The sequence below is a fragment of the Macaca fascicularis genome, chromosome 7 (assembly GCF_037993035.2).
Source record: "Macaca fascicularis isolate 582-1 chromosome 7, T2T-MFA8v1.1".
Lineage (NCBI taxonomy): Eukaryota > Metazoa > Chordata > Mammalia > Primates > Cercopithecidae > Macaca > Macaca fascicularis.
In genome coordinates this window covers 18,517,774-18,539,389 of record NC_088381.1, presented here as the reverse complement: position 1 = coordinate 18,539,389, position 21,616 = coordinate 18,517,774, and the positions used below count along the sequence as shown (strand labels likewise).

Sequence of the window (21,616 nt, the reverse complement as noted above, 5' to 3'; positions counted from 1 at the left end):
GGTGAGAGTCACCATGCCTGGCTTTACTCTCTCCTTTTACTGTGTGGCAGGACTCCTAGCAGCTTGCCTGAGACCTCATAGCCCGGACCATTACTTTATTCCCCCTCTGTGCTACCCCTAGCCCTTCCTTAGATGTGGAGAGGATGTGGAGTTGGGAGTGCCAGCCTAGGATCTTCGGTTGCTCCCTCTTCTCTTACTCCAGAAGACAACATTTATCAGGTCATCCTTGGGTGAAGGCCACTCACAAAAGCCGTGTGAGGCTCCTGGATTGAACCAGCACATGTCTGCATATTTTACATGAAATGTAGAAGGCAAGGCACAGATCCTCCTTGTGTTAATCTCCCCAGGAAGGAGTAGGAAATCCATCTTGGGACAGCAAATCTGTGCTTGGAAACATTTCAATAAGCCAGGCCGGCCAGGGCCGTCTTACTGGGTGTCAGGCACTGTTTGAAGCACTTTCCGTGCACACTAACTCCAGGCTCACTGCAACCTTCCAGGAAGGGCTGTGAGCCTCTGCTTATAAAGGAGGAGACTGGGCGCAGAGGAGTCACATGACATACGTGGCCAAGTCCCACGGCTGTGAATTGATGGGGTCGGGACATGAACTTGGCAGTGCTGACTGCAGAGCCCAGGTTCTTCACTCCTGGGCTACGACTGCCACTGCACTGCTTTTATACACACAACAAGTACGTTTGCCGTGCACCTCCCTTTCTCAGAGCAGAAGCGTGAGGCACGATTGCTAGAACAGCATTAGGATTTTTTGTGATCCCAGCATAACTTCGTAGGAACACATTCGTACGGAGTTGTCACCTCGCAGCATGAGCGTGCCACCACAGGGTCTCAATGCTCCTTTCTGTTCTCTTGCCTGCCCCTCACCCCTGGACACTGTCTTTCAGGGAGCAGAGTCCAGCTGTGCACACAAAACCCCAGCCGCCCACTCTTGGGGTGGCCCAGCCAAAGCTCTCCCTCCCCCTCCCCACCCCCCTCCTCCTCGTCCTTTCTTTTTCAGCCCTCCTGGGCTCCTCGCTTTGCCCCCTTGTATGCCGTGTGGTGATGTCAGTGCATCTCACGGTGGCTTGCTCTGTGGCTGCCATGCCTGGCCTCTGCTGTCATGTCAGGAGGCCTGTGGAAAGGCTGTTGCCTTACACACAGGGAGTGAACAGTGTGCAAATTTTGAATCCCTCTGTTAGCCTCACCTGAGAATCTAGGGGGTGGCTGTTTTGGAAAAATGGATATTGAGTGTGAGCTTGTGATTTGGGGAAGAGATCAGCCTCTCCACGGGAATGGTTTGCAGAAAATTGTTTCACGTAGGTGTGATGTGTTCAGCTCTGCCAGATGTCTCGGGCCATGTGGTGGAAAGGATGGGACGGCACTGAGAGACAATCATTCCTGACGAGAAACGAGGTTCACCACAGATGCGCTCAGAGCCCTGTTCCTACCCCACTTCTAGAGAATTGAATAATGGCACGGTGGGGTTTTTTCTGTGAACTTACAAAGAATGCTTGGTGAGCCTCATGTGCTTTATTCACACAAATCTCCCCGTGTCTGGAGACAGGTAGAAATGGGGGGGCTTCTCTTCCACTAACTTGACCCTTTACTTTTAACGTTATGAGGTTTTTAACTTTGTGGGTTAAGTTCCACCCCACTGACATCAGAAATAGTAGGTTGCGGTCTGCAGCCAGCATGCATAGCAGCATGGCCTCAGAATGTCATAACTGCTTTGTGCTTCAACTTTTCCATCTGCAAAAGGATCTCAGTATCTTTTCCTATATCTTCCTGGGCCGATTTGAAAATGTAGGAAAGACTGTGTGAAAATCGTGTCCTGAGCCCCTTCAGAGAAAGTGATTTTGAAATGTCAGTATTGGCCGCTGTTACCCAGGGCTGTGCTGTCCACATGTGCGCTGTGGAGGCTGGCCAGGCCTCCCTGTCCTGCATTCCCAGCATTTTTACTTTATGAGTAATCCCCACCACTTCCCCGCCGCACGGAAGAATTGAGGTTTTAGCTTTCTGCCCACACAGACGCAGATGTCAGCCATCCATGGTAGCGGAAAAGCAGAGGCATTCTACACTTTCTGCCTTAAACATACACGGCGCCTCACAACGGTCCAGCCCAGGCCCTGGTGCCCAGGGTGGAAGTAACAAAGCACTTCCTACCATCACTTGTAGAGTTATTCAGTCTGAAAGCTAAAAGGACATCGCCAGACCCTGTTGGGAAGCCACCATTTTCACGGAGGAACCTGAGACCCAGAGCAGGAGGCCCTCACCCAGAGTCCCATAGCAGATTATCAGGAAACGCTGGGCAGAACTTGAACCCAGGTCTGCTTATCCACAGGCTCGATTTTTCCTCCCCACTCTGCTTCTGTCGGGTGGATGCGAGGGCAGTGACTACGGGGAGAAGGGACCAGGATCAGGAGGAGGAGATGGTATCAGGCAAGTGAGGAACAAGAGAGGCCTAAAGATGCTCAGCCAGGGCCTCCCCTAACCTGGTCGCCTCACCGACTCTCCAGCTCCCCTAGACTCCTAAGCACCTGGAGGATGTTGGGTGTCACAGGTGCCTGCCCCTCCCTGGCCCTAAGGCCATAGGGGACACCAGGCTGGAGGCTAAGTCCCTGGGGCATCAGATGGGGAAACAGGCCCCAGTCCCTCCAGCTGTCATGCTTGGGAATAGGCAGGGAGCTTGGGGCTCTCCAGCCCAGTGGGGCAGTGCACCCTGAAGAAGGCAGGGATTCCCAGGGGGAGAAGCCCAGGATGCTTGGGCAGGGACCAGCATGGAGCGAGGAGAGGTTAAGCCCATGGCTTTGGCGCCAGGCTGACCTGGGTTTAAGGCACTGCTCTGAGTGACCCTGAGCATTACTTAACCTCTCTTAGGTTAAGGATAATTCCTTCACCTCATGAGGTCAATATGAGGATCAAATGAGAGGATATTTGTAAGATTCCTACATGTTCAATAAATGTTAGCTAAAATCAAAATGAACAGAAAGGCGTCAGGTGGCAGGTGGCAGCAGGTTCCTGTGCACCTCCCATACCTGTCCCATGGGCCAGCATCCGTTCTCTGTGGCAGGACGGAGGTGCTGTCAATCTCCTCCAAGCTCCTACTTCACAAATGACTTCATTAGCCATCCTCAGTTTCTGTCAGTCTCCTTCAGATCCCCCTTTACAGATGTCAGTAAGCCCAGAGAGGCCAAGGAGCCCCATGGTTGGAGCACTCTGCGATGTCCAGTTTCTGACCCCTCCTTTGATCCGTCTCTTCCAGATTCATGTGCTCACAGCTGCCCAATCAGGTCCTGAAGAGCATCAGCATCATCGACAGCCCCGGCATCCTTTCTGGGGAGAAGCAGCGCATCAGCCGAGGTTAGTGCCTGTCCCCGCCCTCCCCACCAAGTGCTGGCTGAGGCCCTCTCTGCTGTGAGCAGAGGATTTCTGTCCCTGTCGTATTCTGTCTGTCCTCCAGCACAGCTGTTGGGCAGCTGAAGGGACCCCAGATGTCAACCAGGAGTTCATAGCATCAAAGACTCTGCCCCTCCAGGGGCTTGTATTCTGTGAGAAGATGTTTGTTGACTTACACATGAGTAAATGAAGATGAGGAGTGGGGTGAACACTGGGAGGTATCAGGGTGTGAAGGGACCTGCCTTGGCCTCGGGTTGTTGGGAGAGGCTCCTGGAGGAAACAGCACTGGCTGTAGGATCTGAAGGAGGAGTAGGAATTACCTAAGGGAAGCTCTGGGGTGGGGAGAGACTGAAGCGTTCAGAGGGGATCTGTGAAGACTAGAAAATGCTTGTGCAGAAGAGGACATCTGGGCTTCTCCAGCCTTCACAAGACAAGGCTGAGGCAACGGCTGCTTCTAGGCCTGCGCTTTGTAGTCAAAACGGATGGGTCTGCTGAGCACGGTGGCTCACGCCTGTAATCCCAGCACTTTGGGAGGCCGAGGCAGGTGGATCAGCTGAGGTCAGGAGTTCGAGACCAGCCTGGCCAACATGGTGAAACCCCATCTCTACTAAAAATACAAAAATTAGCTGGGCATGGTGGCGTGCACCTGTAGTCCAAGCTACTTGGGAGGCTGAGGCAGGAGAGCCGAACCCAGGAGGCTGAGGTTGCGGAGAGTGGAGATCACACCGCTGCACTCCAGCCTGGGCGAAAGAGCGAAACTCCGTCTAAAAAAAAAAACAAAAACAAAAACAAAAAAACAAGTGGGCCTGCTGTCTTCCTCTGTCCTGGAGGAAGGGGGCATCAGGGGCAGACCAGAGGACAGAGTTGACTTATGGAGAAGAAATGCCTGATCGGGAGGGTCAGGATGGGTTCCTGCCATCACAGGTCCAGAGGCAGCTCAAGTCATTCCCTCACCCTGCCCCTTGAAACAAAGGCGGGTTGCTGGGAGGGAGGAGATGGAGCAGGTGCATCGCTGCCTTCACTTCTGGCTGAGAACTCTTCACAACCGCTTGAACAGCAAGTCGGTAGCACCACGCTGAGAAGTCCGGGTGTGCCAAGGTTGAGCAGAAGCCTGTGTGGGGTCGCGGTCACAGGTTACAACCAGGCAGTGAACACCCCACAGCTCACAAAGCACAAGTGCAGTTACATAGGCCAGCGAGGGTCCCGTGACAGGGGTCAAGAAAGGGATTCCGAGGCCAATAAGCCCTCCTTTCTCTTGGCATTTTGGGAATGCCATCTCTGCTGCTCCGTGGCCCGCAGAAAGCTCAGGGCTGCGCTGAGCCAAGGCCTCCCAGGGTTCGCCTGCTGTGCCTTCACTGTTTCAGTCAGGGACTTGCCAGGTATGGAGCGCCATTAAGGCCACCCTTCCCCTTCCCAGGCCTCCAAGAAACTTGCAATTATTTTTTAGAAAAAAAACAGGTTAATGCTATTCTTCTCTCATAAATATCTTGTTTGCTTTATTTTCTATTAGAAAAGTATGGATGTTTGTTGCAAAGGATTCAGTCAATGAATAAGAATGTAAAAAAAACTCACTGTCACAGATAACAATTATTCATGGTTTTCTCTCACTTCTTAGAGACTTTTTCCTATGCATATGCAAACACATTTCTAATAGAAATGGGATTACCATGCACATTTTCTACAACTTGATTTTTCCTCATAACAGTCTATCTTGGACATCATTCCATGCCAGTATATTCAGATTATTTCATTTGTTTTAATAGCTGCTTGGGTTCCATTAAAGGGACATAATATAGCTCATTTTGCGGATTTGTGGACATCATGATTGTTAATACTTTTTTATGCTTAGTGCTGTATACGGTCATCTTTTTATGTGTATCTCTATACCTCAGTGCCAATCAATTTTTTTTAAGAGTCTGTTTAGGAGCATTAATTTAGCCCCAGAAAGGTTGCTCTGCAGATAGTATGTTTTGTTTTAACAGGAAAATAAAGCAGGCTCATGTTCCACAGCTATTCTGAGCCGCCCATGTTTCACTACTTCTCCATTTCTGACTGAATATGCTGGAGAAATATGTGGTCTTGGTAACTCTTTCTTTTTACCTCTAAATTTTAAGGCCTCCAGGTTTTGACTGCCACCATATGCATTTGTCCTCACTGGTAGGCCTTTAGCCAACTCTGTTCCCCCGTGTGTTGCAGCGTCTCTCCTTTGCTTAGTAATCGTGTCTTTCAAACTGTAGCTCCCTTACGGTGGAGTTGACACACGGATTAATGCTTCCAAAATGCTTTGAAGATCAGTTCTTTGTATCACTTTATAATATGATCTGACTCATATCCTGGTCTGACTTACTGTGGCATGTACTTACTCACATCCTATACACAGAAATAGCATATAGGTTCTAGCCAGTCGGCGGTCCCTGCCACACTGATGGACACAGCAACAGGTGGGGAAGGACCCAGAGCCACAAGCGATGACAGCACAACGGGCCACAGCCGTGGTTCCCAAGCCCGGTGCCACACAGTGTTAGGGGCACAGCTGGTGGTGAAAGTCACTCAGCTGACATTTTCAACACATTTACCCCAAAGAATACATAGTGTTGTAAAGCAGGTTCAGCTCAAACGATCGCAAACAGTGCCACATTCTCACATAGGCTCACACCTACACCCAGCTTCATAAGACCAGCTTCGTAAGACCACAGCCCCACCTTTGCCAGGAATTAACGTCAACATGGGATAATAGACTGGGTACAAATTGTGACCCCACAAGATGTTTAAAGCATCCCCCACTGACTTCACTGGCAGGTCTTTGCCTCCTTTACGGGCCTCATGCCTGGGAAGGAGGAAAGGTGGCCACTGGTGTGCTGCCCTCCAGTGCTCTGCCTTTCGCCTTTGTGCAGTTGATGATTAACCCTCAAAAGCTGAGTAACTGGCTGGGCACGGTGGCTCACGCCTGTAATCCCAGCACTTTGGGAGGCCGAGGCAGGAGGATCACTTGAGTTTAGGAGTTCGAGACCAGCTTGGCCACCATAGTGAGACCTCATGTCTATTTATTAAAAAAAAAGAAATACATAGCGTTCCAGGGGAGTAAATGTCATCTAAATCTCCTGTTTAGGAACTGTATAAATGAAACCCTTGAGGGCAATTGATTTTGGAGCAATTTTTACTCTGCTACTCCATGTGGAAGCTCCTTACCCCTCAAATGTTCCTTAGTTCAAATTACGGTTAGCAGAAAGTCTTCTTTTTTTTTTTTTTGAGACGGAGTCTTGCTCTGTCACCCAACCTGGAGTGCAATGGCATGATATCGGCTCACTGCAGCCTCCGCCTCCCAGGTTCAAGCGACTCTGCTGCCTCAGCCTCCCGAGTAGCTGGGAAAACAGGTGCCCACCACTACACTCAGCTAATTTTTGTATTTTTAGAAGTGACGGGGTTTCACGATGTTGTCCAGGCTGGTCTCAAACTCCTGACCTCAAGTGATCCGCCCGCCTCGGCCTCCCAAAGTGCTGGGATTACAGGCGTGAGCCACCGCACCTGGCCATTAGCAGAAAATCTTTAAGGACAACAGACTAGGTTAGTTTAGTTACTAACCTGTAGTTTTCCTGGCTGACATGAAGTGTTGAATTCTCATCAAGCAAGGATAAAAATGTTCTCATATATTTATAATAATAATATTCTGATCAAGTAATAACTTCCCAAAAGTCCTACAAACTTTTCTTGATTTCTTTTCTTGTATTTTAGTAGCCAATGAAAGAATGTTTGGATTTCTGCGGTTTTCTAAATTGCTTTCTTGAAGTGTGTAGGTAAATCTGAGTTGGTTCACTCTTCAGAACATCCTTTGCCCTTGACCATAGTAGCCAGGTGTTTGACTCTGCGATGAGAAGAAAGAGCACCTTTATCCACGCACATAGCATTTTCCTTCCCACTCGACCTCTTATCATGCTGGCCCCTGAAATACTGTTTCCTAGAATACTATTGAGTCCATGCTGAACCTAAACATAATCTAGGATTTATTTCTAGAGTTAGCATGAACACAACTGTGTTCCCAGCTACTTAGGACAAGCCTCTGGATTCTGACTCCAATCGTAACATCCTTTGAAAAATTATAATGTAGCAACTGGTATGCTTGTCCATCTATTTAGCACATGGCATTTTCAAGGTGCTGTTTATTCCTATGGTTTCTTGAGAATATGAGGTTTTGTGTAGCCTTCAATAGACTTGATTTTGGTAATAAAAATAGTGCAGCTTTTCCCTTTTAAAAATTTAAATAACTCTAGAAGGAAAAAACTCTACATTTTGTAACAGATCGACTTATTCTCTCAGGAACAACAGCTGTCAAATGAAAATTCGAGAGTGTCTTTTCCTGATGTTTAAGCCCTTGCCTCTTAATCCCAGCCTATTCATTGTAAACCAATGAATAGAACTGAGAAGACAATGAAAAATAAAAGGACAGAAAACGCCCTGCTAGTAAAAGTTGGAGACAGTAATAGTACATGAAACCGGGAGGATCTAACTGCACTTCAGATGACATGACAGGCAATAACAGAAGCTCAGAATCACTGATTACCATTTTAACATTTATATACAGACATCTTTAAGTCTCCCTAGGCCTCAAGCATCAAAAAGGCGCCTGAGTAGTGATACAAACAGGAACAGGCTGTTTCAAGGGTCTGCTGACACAGCTGAGGGGCTCAAACGCACTACAGGTTGAACATCTTTAAACTGAAAACTGAAAATCCAAAATGCTCCAAAATCCAAAACTTTTTGACGTGATGCCACCAGTGGAAAATTCTACATCTGACCTCCTGTGACGGGGCACAATCCAAACTTTGTTTCATGCACAAAATTATTTTAAATGTTCTATAAAATTACCTTTAGGCCATCTGTAGATGGTGTCTATGAAGCATGAGTGAATTTTGTGTTTAGGCTTGGGTCCCATTCCCAAGCTCTCTCATTATATACATGCAGGTATTCCCAAATCAGAAAATCTGAAATGCAAAGCACTTCCGGTCCCAACCTTTTCGGATAAGGTTTCCTCAACCCATATCTCAGAAGAATCGACAGAGCTAGGAAACGGGGCCTGGACATCCAAGCTGTGACTAAGAGGGGTGCAGAAAAAAATGAAAAAGGCACCAATAGACCACAATGAGGGAAGTACAAACGCATCTACTTTTGAACTTTGAAGACAAAAGACCGGATTTTGAAGCTTGCCCAGGAAAGGAGAGAGAACAGTTACAGATGTCCAGATAAGAATGACTTCCCCTCTCGGCTTTGGTAACAAGAAGGATTTGAGAGGAAAACACACACATATGCAAAAAAAGGAATGACAGGCAATAACAGAAGCTTTTTTCCTAAGAGACCAGGAACCCTCAGTTCCCTTCCTTTGGTCTATGTGTCTGTCCTTCCGAAGGGCTGTTGTTGATGAGAGCCCGGCTGGAGAGATGGGCAAGCTCGCTGGCCAGCCAAGGCAGGGTGCTGTGGGCCGGTGTGCAGATAAAGTGAGACGAAGACATGACACTCTTACCACAGCCTCTGCCTGGGGCAGAGTCAAGGGAGAGAGAACCGTGGCTGCCCTTCCTGTCGGTATCTCTTCTAGACAGCAGAAAGAGTGTGTGAAACAACAGAGAGAGATATGTGAGTTCAGGGCCCTTGGAGGAAAGGGAGCTGTGCGTGTGGCTGGAACACGGCTCCACGGCAGGTGGGTGCACGTGGCAGTAGACTCGAACTTGTCCTGAAGGCCACATGGAATACTGAGGGGTAGGAGGTATGGGAGGATGTGGTAGAGAATTCTGTAGAACAGAACATGCAAGCCACAGGCTCGATCATGAAGCCATTTTTGTATTTAGAGTTTGCATTCAGTGACCTGACTGTGAGCTTTGTCTGGATTTGGCAGTGACAGAAAAGTGTCCATCCCTGGAGGGGGGGCCCAGCCCTGCTGATTTGTTGGCAGATCCTGTTTTCCAGCCAGGGCTAAGGCCGGTCTGAGGCTGGGTTGTGAGGTCCTGGACATCACTAGCCACTTGGGCCTCTAGCAGGAAATCCTGATTTCTTTTTGTTTCGGGGAAGTTTTGACAAACGCATCCAGACTCCTTTTCCGCTGGTGCCACGGGAAATTCCACACCACAAGTGTTGCTGCTTCCGGCCCTGATGTGAGCATATCACCACCATGACTCACAGCAGCATTCGCCAGCCCTGGCAGCTATTTTGAGTTTTTGTTAATGTATCAAATGCATTATTGATTGTGAGAAATGACTGTTTTTATCTAAACTTGAAACCTAGTCTTTTACATGAAAAGAAAAGTTTTATTTGATGGGGAGAAGGACACTTCACTTACTTTGCGTATAGAGCATTTCATTTTTATGTTTATGATATAAAACATTTCATGGGATATCTCAGACATTGGGATACAGAGATTAATCAGAGAAAAACATTTGCTCCTTACTCTTTTGAGTAATAATAATAATAGTTAATACTCTGATAGTGCATTAAGTGCTTTCCACATATTATTAACTCATTTGCTCCTCACAAAAACTCTGTGAGGTAGGAGCAGTTATCCCATTTTATAGAAGAGAAGACTGAGGCACAGAGAGCTTAAGTAATTTGCTGACAATCATGTAGCAAGTATGGTAGCTTGTCTTAAAAGATGCTGCCTCCTCCCACCACCACGCCAAGACCTGTGCCTCCCAGCATTCGTGCCTTGGGAGTTTTCTGTCCATGCGTCTGGATTGACCTTCTAACTCACTTTTGGTTAGTAGAATTCTGCAGAAGTGATACTTCATGATTTCCTAAGTCTAGGTCATAAGAAGCCCTGCCGGTTCCACCTAAATCTGTTCAAGTGTTCATTCTGTGGGAAGCCAGCTGCCATCTAAAAAGTCCAACAGTAGTTGTCATACTGTGACTGAGGCCACCATACTGTGAGGGAAGCCCAAGCTAGCCACAAGGAGAGGCCAAGAGGCCCAGGCAGCCTGCTTGCCTGGTCCAGCTGAGCTGTGAGTGAAGGGGCCATCACAGAACCAGCTCAACTGGGCTGTCAGGTGACTCCAGCCCCAACTGCCATCTGACTATCACCTTCTGACAGACCCCAAGCAAGAACCCAACTGAGCTCAGTCAACCCACGGAACCACGGAGAAAATAGAAGTTATTGTTTAAGCCACTACATTTTAAGGTGGCTGATGACCAACATAGCCAACAAGTGGTTGAATGGGATTTAAACCAGGCCGTCTGGTTCCAGAGTACATGCTGTTAACCACAAGAGACGTGGATGCAAACCAGGGCAAAATGCAGCTGCCAGCCACACACCTGGAGAAGGCAGCAAACCCCATGAGAAAATGTAACTGATGCTTTCCCCCAACAACATCAAATCTTCTATTTTTTTTCCTTTAGCAATTTTTGGTGATAATTTTGCTTGGAAAAGAGTACACACTACCTTGCATTCTCACTCATAGGACAGCGGAAAGGCGAAAGAGGTTTTCTTATGTCGAATGTCTGCTGTGCACCCCACTCTGCTAGGTGCCCCCTGGTCAATTTCTTAAGCACCTACTATGTGTCAGGTACCAGGTGCCTTAGGTTTCACAGCAACAGTGAGACCTCATGGCTGCCTTCATGAAGCATGCACTGGGGGAGATAGAGGAGCCAAAACACAAAACAAATGCACCTGAAACAAAGACATGTCCCACAGCAAGGGATGGGCAGTCAGGGAGGGCTCTCTGAGGAGGTGGCATTTAGGCTGGACATAAAGAATGGAGGGTTTGCCTGGCAGAGAGTTGGGGGAAGAGCTCTGCAGCAGGAGGAGCTGCATTGGCAAAGGCAGAGGGTAGGTGAGACCTGGCAGGTTCGGGGAAGGCGGAGGCTAGGGAGCAGCCAGGAAGTGGTGGGTGATGAGATCGGGAGGCCCCCCTGCCACCTGCTATGAGCTGTAGGCCCTAGGGAAGTGCATAGATTTTTCTCTGAGAGTACCAGGAAGCCACTGAAGGATTGTCTCTTTCAACCTTCTATTGATTACCTAGAATTATTAGGAATGTCCAGGTCTTCCTGTACTTGGCAGGAACAGCCCTGGGCCTGCCACTGAGTTCTCTGGACGCGTTTGGTTGCTGGTTTTTCTCTTCCCTTGGGCCATGCGATTGCTGTCATTTCCTTCTGTGTTATACGTATGGCATACGTGTTCTAGGCCAGCCTGTCCCTGCTGCTCCTTTCTGCACTGGAGTCCACACGGCTGCAAATGATGCTCAGAAGACTAGTGCAGTGAGCCCCAGGGTCCACAGACAGTTATCACCTGGGGAGCTGTTAAACTGCTGCTTCAACCAGGCAGAAGGGCTCACACCTGTAATCCTAGAACTTGAGGCCGAGGTGAGAGGATCACTTGAGGGCAGGAGTTCCAGACCATCCTGGGCAACATAGAGAGACCCAGTCTCTACAAAAAATAAAATAAATTAGTTGAGTGTGGTGGTGAGTTCCTGTAGTCCTGTCTCCTTGGGAGGCTGAGTCAAGAGGATCCCTTGAGCCCAGTAGTTTGAGGTTGCAGTGAGCTATAATTGTGCCACTGTACTCCAGCCTGGGTAACAGAGCAAGACACCATTTATTTAAAAAATAACTGCTTCCTGGTACACGGTTCAGGAACATATGGGCAGGGTCCAGAGGGTTCTGATACGGGGGGGCCCATTTTGAGGAATCTGGGTTAGGGCTGAGCCACCACTCCTGAGCCTGTCCCTCCTACATACCCTGCCATCCCCAAAACAAGTGAAAGAAGGGGCTGGCAAACTTGGAGAACCTACCGAAACCGACCTGGGCTTTGTCCTGCATCTCTGTGTGCCCCAGTGTAAAGGCTGCCCTCTCAGAGAACAGAGGGGAGGACTTGAATGAGAGAGATGACAGGGTGGGGCAGGCTCTGTGACTAACCAGCCTCCTCCCAGGGCAGGGCTTTGGAAGGAAGCAGAGGTGGCTGCCCCGCAGGAGTCACCAAGTGACCCGGTCGGCCTCATGGGCGTCTGACAGGGAGGGTGCGAGGCCTGATGCTGGGTCCTCTGCCTGTGCCTCACTGCTTGCAGGAGCACCCCCGCCTAGCCCACTTCGGAAGCTAGGATTTTTAGAAACCCCTAACGAAAATAAAGAAGGAATGCTTTTTAAGTTTTCAGGTACACTTTGAAACATTTAATAACCTTCCCTGGTGTTATGGGGACGTTCCTGTTACACAGCCTCAATCCCTGTTGCTAGAGGTGGTAAAGCCCCTCTCCCTCCTAATCACTGGGCACCAGTGGAGAGCCCCCAGCCTAGAAGGTGGGAGGGAAGGATTATAAATGCAGGATTCTAGGTGGAAGAGAGGTAGTAGGCAGTCCATGCCGAGAAACACTGGCCAGGCACGTTTCTCCCTGTCCCCGGCTCTTTCTCTCACCAGCTAGGCGACCTGGGCGAGTTACTTCCCCTCTTGGAGCTTCATTTTCCCCTGCTCTAAAACAGGGGAAAGTACTTTCTCTCGGACAGCGGGATCTTACAAGGATCTGAATGATCTGTGTTCATACCTAAGCGCTCCATAGATATCAGCCGTTCCTGTTATCTATGAAGCACAGAGTGGGAGGGAAACAGCAAAAGGCCCTGCCCAGGATACACAGGTGGCTCGAATTCAGGTTTCATGTACCTGTGCCCGGCAGGCATCTCGACCATCCATACAAGCCGGAGGATGTGGAAACGCTGAAAATAACAAGGCTTTCAGGGAGCATCTGTGTTTTCCTTAGAAAGACGGAGGGAGGTGGGGAGATGCAGGCACACTCCTGTGGGCCCTGGAGGAGGCTGACCTGAGCTTGAATCCCAGCATGGGGCCCTGTGAGCCTCTTTCCACTTTCATAAAGTAAGGGAATTTTCCTTCCCAGGGTTGTTTTGAAGATACCATGTGTAAACCATTTAACGTGGATCATGATTAATAACTGGTGATAGGGGCGGTCATGATTCATGTTATAGAACTGGGGTGGTCCCGGAATAGACGGGCCCAGCTCAGAGGGCCCGCTCGGCCAAGCGCTCAGCATTTCTCAGGGGAGGGCAGAGGATGGCCGAGTCCTGGGACTCGGACAAGGACCTTACTCTTCAGGAGATCAAAAGCAGGGGCGGTGAGGGTACATGAAGTATTTGGGCCTGACCGTAGAGGTATGGAAAGCCATGAGAATGCAGGCAAGGACTGGAGCTGGGAAACCTGCTGAAGAGAATGACCCGGGAGTGGTGTTCTGTGGCTGAGGGGCCCGGCTTCTGTCACTCCTCCAATTCTTTTTGCCATAATCCTCTTTCTTGTATCTAGGGCTATTTCTCACATGTGCCCTGATGCAGTTTCCTCAAGAAACCTCCATTCACCTGTAATCTTAGTCTCTTTCTCAAAGTCACCTCCAGCTGGAATCCAAATCAAGATACAAAACACAGATCAGACCATGTATGCAGTGTTTCGCCTTTTTCTGAAGCGCCCTGCAGTGGGTACGTGTGTGTGTGCTTGGGACAAAAGGCTACAAAAAGATAGTGAAGATTGTCCCACCCATATCCCCCAGTTTCTCTCCCAGAGCAGACCCTGTCTGCAGACCCTGGGGCTCCTCCCAGCTCACCCACCCACTCCCATGGAGCCCTGGCAGGATTCACTCCACTGCCCTGTGTTGTGATTTTCCCACTTGTAGTAAATCTTGGAGCTTGTCCTTGTCTGTACTTTGGAGCTGCCTCCCACAGTCCATCATATAGATGGACCAGAATTAATAGGTGGCATCCTTTTGGTGGGTGACATTCAGGCTCTTCCTAATCTTTTGCTGTTACAAACAGTGCCACAGTGGATGTAGACAGGTTAGCATGTATAGTGCAAGTGTATCCAGTTGGCACAATGTGCAAATGTATCTTGAAAAGTGCCGAGTAGGGAGGAGCTTAAAAATAAAGAAATTGCTGGCCGGGTGCAGTGTCTCATGCCTGTAATCCCAGCACTTTGGGAGGCTGAGACAGGCGGATCACAAGGTCAGGAGTTTGAGACCAGCCTGACCAACATGGTGAAACCCCATCTCTACTAAAAATATAAAAATTAGCCGGGCGTGGTGGCTCACGCCTGTAATCCCAGCTACTCAGGAGGCTGAGGCAGGAGAATCACGTGAACCCGGGAGGCAGAGGTTGCAGTGAGCCGAGATTGCACCACTGCACTCCAGCCTGGGCGACAGAGCTAGACTCTGCCTCAAAAAAAAAAAAAAAAAAGAAAAAAAATCACTGAGTAGATTTCAAGTGTTCTTACCACAACAAAACAAGTATGTGAAGTAATGCATATGTTAATTAGCTCAATTTAGCCATTTCACAATGAATGCCTATTTTATTTTGTTTTATTTTAATTTAATTTTACTTTATTTTATGTTTTATTTTATTTTGAGACAGGATCTCGAGGCTCTGTTGCCCAGGCTGAAGTGCAGTGGCATGATCACAGCTCACTGCAGCCTTGACCTCCTGGGTTCCAGTGATCCTCCCACCTCAGCCTCCTGAGTAGCTGGGACTACAGGTGCATGCCACCATGCCCAGCTAATGTTTTGTATTTTTTGTAGAGATGGGATTTCACCTTGTTGCCCAGGCTGGTCTCAAACTCCTAGGCTCAAGTGATTCACCTGCCTCTGCCTCCCAAAGTGCTGGGATTGCAGGCATGAGCCACTGTACCCAGCCTCAGTGTATACATATTTCAAAACAGCATGTTGGACATGATAAATATATACAATTTTTCTTTATCGATGTAAAAAAATAAATGAAATAGAGACTAATCCAAAAAATGTGCAGATGTAACTCTAAGATGCATTCCTAGAAGTGGAATTTTGGAATCAAAAGGAACTGTGGTCTTTTTATGTTAGCTGGTGCCAAAAATGCCACTGTAGAAGGCATGCCCGTTTACACGCCCACCATCTCATTACAATTCTAATTTTCATTCCTCATGGTTAGTGTGGTTGAACATCTTTTCATGTATACCTTTCTAAAGTATTTCCTTTTCTGGAGGTATTTGACTGTTTTGAAATACTGTTGGTAACTACATGGACTTCTTTTAGCAAATAAGTGAGTCATTTTTTTTATAAGGAGCCCCGTGTGGATTCCCATGGTTCCCACTGACTGGGTCTTTCTTTCCATCTGTGACATAAGCCCAGAAATAACTGTCTCTGAGTAATAGTTTGGCTTGAGGAGCCGGTTAGCTGATAACTTAATTGCTAGAGCTGGTCTGCAGAGCTGGCTGTTGTCCACAAGCAAGCAGGACACTTGTGCAATGCCAAGATGTTTGAAAAGAGGAACAGGGCAGGGCGAGGGGCAGGGTCTTCAGGTCAGAAGTTGCTTTCCAGCCCTTCTTGACCCCAGTTGTCATCCCCTTGGTTTAACATTTCTCTTTAGAAAACTGTAACCTGAAGAAACATTACCTTTGCCCTTCTGAACCACAGAATGACAAGATGCATTGTCACGGTCAAAGCCTTGTTTATAAATGTTTGGCCTCATCACATTTGGGTGGAGTCTGTTGGCATTTTGCCTCAAGAAAATTCAGTGCAAGTAATGTTTGCCAAGCTAACTCCGTCTGATTTATAGACATATTGTATGAGACTTTCTTGGCTGACTTATACACAAAGCCCACTTGAAAAATGAGGAATGGACAATTTCCATGTGCGTGACACGGGATTCCTGGATCTGTTCATCCTAATATATAACAATATCAGAAGGTTAGATGGGGTGACTTCTTAAGCATCCTTGGAAGTCATTCATTCCACAACCCTTCCTCGGATAGTTTCTTTCAGTATAGAGTTGTTTGGAATTGGATGACAATAAGTTAAACTTTAGGGCAACTAATTACACCTATAGAAACATTCAAGGACCGGGTGCGGTGGCTCACGCCTGTGAGGCTCACGCCTGTAATCCCAGCACTTTGGGAGGCCAAGACGGGCAGATCACGAGGTCAGGAGATCAAGACCATCCTGGCTAACACGGTGAAACCCCGTCTCTATAATAATACAAAAAATTAACTGGGCGTGGTGTCGGGCACCTGTAGTCCTAGCTACTCGGGAGGCTGAGGCAGGAGAATGGCGTCAATCAACCTGGGAGGCGGAGCTTGCAGTGAGCCGAGATTGCGCCACTGCACTCCAGCCTGGGTGATAAGCGAGACTCCATCTCAAAAAACAAACAAATAAACAAACAAAAGAAGAAACATTCAAGGACCTTCAAATCTGCCCAAATGCTATAGCACATGAATCCAGTGGAAGGGATGTAATAAAATGAAACTTATGGTTTGATTATGGTGTCATTTAGAGTTGTTCATTCAGTATTCCTGTAGCCATCTGAAGGGTCATCTTAGGCTGGCACCGTAACTAGTTCGTGTCTGTACTATACAGATGCTGAGCTAAATCGATTTTCCTGGGAATTTGACTTTTTATTTCAAAGAAGCTTACTGTTTGGAACCACCCTATATAGCTAAAATTTAAGATCCAGAAAGAATCCTTATTGATCATCTGACTCACAGCTATAGAAACTGAGGCCCAGCAGAATGCAATGGTTAAGCCAGGCTCCAGGACTTACAGGATTTTCTTGGTACGTTTTTTACCAACTTCCCTCTCCAGCAAAGAGCCTAAAATGACTGATGATACCGAGTTGCTGTCTTTCTCCAGGGCTCAGCCTTCTTTAAATGGGCCTGCTTCTTCATCTGATATTTCATCTGAGATGGAAAGTGAGATACGAAACCCAATTTTCCCTTTCACTTGGTCACATGCCCAGAAGCAGCAGCGTTCAGTGGCCTGAGTAATGGCCTGGAACCTTCCTCTGTTCCCATGTCTGTGGCGTGGCATGAACCTGTGAAATGGGGCTCTCCCGCCCTTGCCCTGGAGGGGCCTTCAGGGACAAGTGGCTCACCCATCTGTTATTGTCACAACATCCCCCAGAGGAAGGAGGGACAGGCTGTGAGGTTAGCTTGTTTATTTTATGAGGAAACAGGCACAGAAAAATTAATTTACAGAGTTTTGGGCAAAATCCCAAAGGAACGAGGAGTGGGAAGAGCAGAGAGCAGATAAACAGCACAACGCCGTCCCGGGCACGCCTGGTTCTTGCTTTTACTTAAATTTTGGTAGGTTCAGTGGCCACACCCACTTCAGGCTAGGAACCGGGAGACAACCTTCGGGGTTTTCTGGTAGCCAGTTACATTCTCCGAGAGGTGGCCATTACCAAGCTGAAAGCTTTGAGGTGAACTCACATCCAGCCTCTGCAAAAGGAGCCTGGGAACCTGTGTTCCCTCTGGACAGTCTCCCAGACCGGGTTTGGTATCAGCCCCTCCCCGCCACTGCCCTGCGTCTGGTCAGCTGGGGAGAAGGGGGCAGGGAAGAGAGAAGGCCGGTGGAGCAGAACCATTCATTCTGTGGCTTATTTTGTCATCAGCAGTTCCCATTGCTCCCGCTGATTGGGGGCCGCCTCTTCCTCGGGGGTGTAGTTGCTGAGATACTGCTTCCCCCTCAGGGTGGTGCTCGGCACACCCAGCACAGCCTCTGGCAGGAAAGTGCTGGAATTACCTTCACCAAAAGCGCCATTGTAGAAGAAAAAGAACAACCTCCTCAATAATAATGCAAGTGGGCCAATCATTTTTACAATATGCATAGTTGTTTTCTTGATATAAAAATAATATATATTCATGGTAGAACACTTAGAAAAACACAAATCGAAAAGGAGAAAATAAAGTACAGTCACCTCTGATTCTACCATCCTGGTGCACATATGGTGCAGCGCAGTGGGTGAAAGCACAGGCTCTGGGATCCGAGACCCTGGGTTTGAATCTGGGCTCCCCTGTGAAACAGCTGTGTGCCTTGGATCGGTTATTTAACCTCTCTGAGTCTTTTTTCTTCCCCTGTAAAATGGGGGTAATAAAAGTACCTACTTCATGGGATTGTTGCAGGGATTACAAGATTGTAGTGATAATGGAGCTCACAGGGCAGTGCAGGAATGTAGTAAGAGCTAAGTAAATATTTACTGCAGTTATTGATTTATAGCTATCATTTTGCTCTCAGCCAGGAGGACTTTTTCAGAAGCAGCCTTTTCTAGTTGCAAAGTAAACTCAGCCTGGAAACAATGCAGAGACTCCTTGCCCTGAAGTGACTGTTATTATTAACTAAAGGGACTCTTTTCGAAAGTGCATTTATAATAAATACCTGATTGATCCCAGGTAGTTGATGTTTACTTTGAGATGATTTACACTTCCCCACTTAGTAACAACCCTTTTTAGAAACGCATACCACTATTTAAGCAACTAACCCTGCCAAATTGCTAAAAATCGTTACATTTCTTGTTCAAGTGAATTCACTTGATTAAACCAATTTTACTGTATTTTATTGTGATAAGAACACTTATGAAATCTACCCTCTTTACACATTTTTAACTATCCATTACAAGCACAATATGGCTATAGGCACAGTGTGGTCCCACAGATCTCTAGAACTTACTCATCTTGCCTAACTGAAATTTTATGCTGGTTGATTACCAAAGCCCCATTTCCTTCTCCCCACAGCCTCTGGCAGTCACAGTTCCCCTCTCTGATTTTGTGTGTTTGACTATTTTACATGTCTTATACAAGCGGAATTAGGTATATCTGTCCTTCTGTGATGGGCTTATTTCACTCAGCATGTTTTTTTCCTCAAGGGCCATCCATGTTGTTGCATATTGCAGAATTTCTTTTTTAAGGCTGAATAGTATTCCACTGGGTACGTACACCACATTTTCTCTATCCATTCATTCATTGATGGATGCTTTTGTTATTTCTATATCTTGGCTATTGCCATTAAGTGTCCATCAATGAATGAATGGATAAAGAAATTATGCCCAAAATGCTGAAGTCAACATGGGTGTGCAGATGTCTCTTCAAAGTCCTGATTTCAGTTCTTTTGGACAAATACCCAAAGTGGGATTGCTGGATGATATGATAGTTCCATTTTTAATTTTTGGAGGAATAAACCAAATGTATTGAACACCTACTGTGTTCGGTAGTAATTCCAGGGCTTGTAGTGGTGAATATAATACGGAGTGGAGTCTCTACCCTCAGCATTTCTGTCTTATAATCAGCAAATTTATATACCATTTCAGAGTATAAGTGCTACAAAGGAAATTCATTAAAGCCGTAAGACTCTGTCCCCCAGGAACCTGATTTGATCGTGTGAGGCATCTGCAGTGGGCCTTTGGGTTACACACACAGTGAAGACTTGGCCCTGCTCTCAGGCTGCGACAGACCCCATCAGGAGGAAACAGGAAAGGCAGTTCTGTTCACTGGGTGGGGAAGGCCACCCAGAGGAAGGTGCCCCAGAGGGATGAGTGGCTGTAGAAGGAGAAGAGGCAAGGGCATTCCAGGCAGAAAGAAAGGCCTGGGCAAGGGTGTGGAGACAGGGAAGTACAGGATGCTACTGGGGAATAGCAAAGAGCCCAGTGTGGTTTGTGCAGTGGAGACGGTGGGGCTTAGTAAGAGACTATGGGCAAAGGTTGAGAGTTGAGGCAGAGGCTAGTCATGGAGAATTTGTTCTGTAAACATTTATTTTAGAAGTAATCAGGGACACTCACAGTTTTGGAGATTATCTCTGAGTTCTAAGAAGGGATGGGGATCATTTGAGGGCTGGATTGGTGAAGATGGAACCTGGATTGGTGAGGATGGAACAAGAAGGCACTCTTAGTGCCTGTCTCGGGCTGGCTGCTCACTGCACTGGGTGCTGGAGGGACACAAAGGTGAACATGAAGCCAGGAGAACCTGGGGTTGCACATACAGAGCCACACAGAAAGTGCTGGGGGCAGGGGTAGGAATGCCCACATGGAACTGGAGCTGCTAACTCTGGGAGGGGTGGGCAGGGCCTCGAAAAGAGGAGAGATTTGAGCAGAGTCTTAGGCAGTGTTCCGTCACCACCACAGGCAAGTGGCCCTGCCCACCGCAGGAGTGGGAGGAGGGACATGGCAGGAGGGGCCCGGCTGCATTTCTGCCTGTGCTCCATTGCCTTGCATCCTTTCATTAACACACATCTATCTTCCTTTCTTGCTTGCTTGCTTTCTTGCTTTTCTTTTCTTTCTTTCTTTCTTTTTTTTTTTTTTTTTTTTTTTTTTTAATATAGACAGGGCCTCACTCATCCAGGTTGGTCTTGAACTCCTGGGCTCAAGTGATCCTCTTGCCTTGGCCTCCCAAAGTGCTGGGATTACAGGGCTGAGCCACCACACCTGGCCATAGACACACATCTTGTTTAAAACTCGTAATTAGAAACTTGGCTCTAAAAATAAATTTAAGCATTATTTTTATCTTGTTGTATTAAAAATAGACTGCCAAATTTGACCTGAGCCAGGGAGCAACTGTTCTAACCCCTTATACCATTTCCTGGTGGTTCTTTCTCCGGCCAGGATGGAGGACCACAGTTTCCACAGGGGCTGTGACGGGAAGCCCTTGATTGGGTAGAAGGGACTCCTTCCTTCCTGCCCCCTCCCTTTGTTCCCAGAACGTGGAGCCGGGAATGCCAATCTGGGATCTTCCGCAGGGCAGATTCTTTCTCCTAGTTCCCCAAGCTGTGCAGCTTTTGGGTCCTTTGGCAAAGAAAGAAACTATATTTTGAAACAACAGGACTGATTACATCTCTTTTTTGTTCCATACTAATACAATTTTCACTGGAAGGTCTTAAAGAATTGAAATTTCTATTGCATGAATAAGTATTGAAAATATACTGAGCTAGCCGGGCGCGGTGGCTCAAGCCTGTAATCCCAGCACTTTGGGAGGCCGAGACGGGCGGATCACGAGGTCAGGAGATCGAGACCATCCTGGCTAACACGGTGAAACCCCGTCTCTACTAAAAAAAAAATACAAAAACTAGCCGGGCGAGGTGGCGGGCGCCTATAGTCCCAGCTACTCGGGAGGCTGAGGCAGGAGAATGGCGTAAACCCGGGAGGCGGAGCTTGCAGTGAGCTGAGATCCGGCCACTGCACTCCAGCCTGGGCAACAGAGCGAGACTCCGTCTCAAAAAAAAAAAAAAAGAAAATATACTGAGCACTGTGGGATGGTTCTATGGTTATGTTGAGTCCTTCGCCCACAACACACACTCGTACGTGCAAACACACATAGGTCCAGATCGGTCCATGCCCCAGGCCACGTTGCATTGTGCCTAGCTGAAACCAATTCTCACAAACTCGGAGCATTCTCACTCCTGATCTGTCACCATGAGAGGCTCTCATCACTTTGGCCAGAAATCAGGATACAGGTTAGCCGCTTCGAGTGGTTCTTCAGGCC

General features: G+C 47.7%; 1 protein-coding gene across 2 annotated transcripts in view; it reads left to right on the top strand.

Moving 5' to 3' along the window:
• The window catches only part of EHD4 (EH domain containing 4), a 74,196-nt gene that overhangs the window by 25,379 nt on the left and 27,201 nt on the right, over positions 1 to 21,616 (top strand). For both annotated transcript variants that reach the window (XM_005559275.4, XM_073995583.1), the window contains exon 3: positions 3,254 to 3,351. In XM_005559275.4, the coding sequence (XP_005559332.3) occupies positions 3,254 to 3,351 (98 nt within the window). The remainder of the gene's footprint in view (positions 1 to 3,253; positions 3,352 to 21,616) is intronic.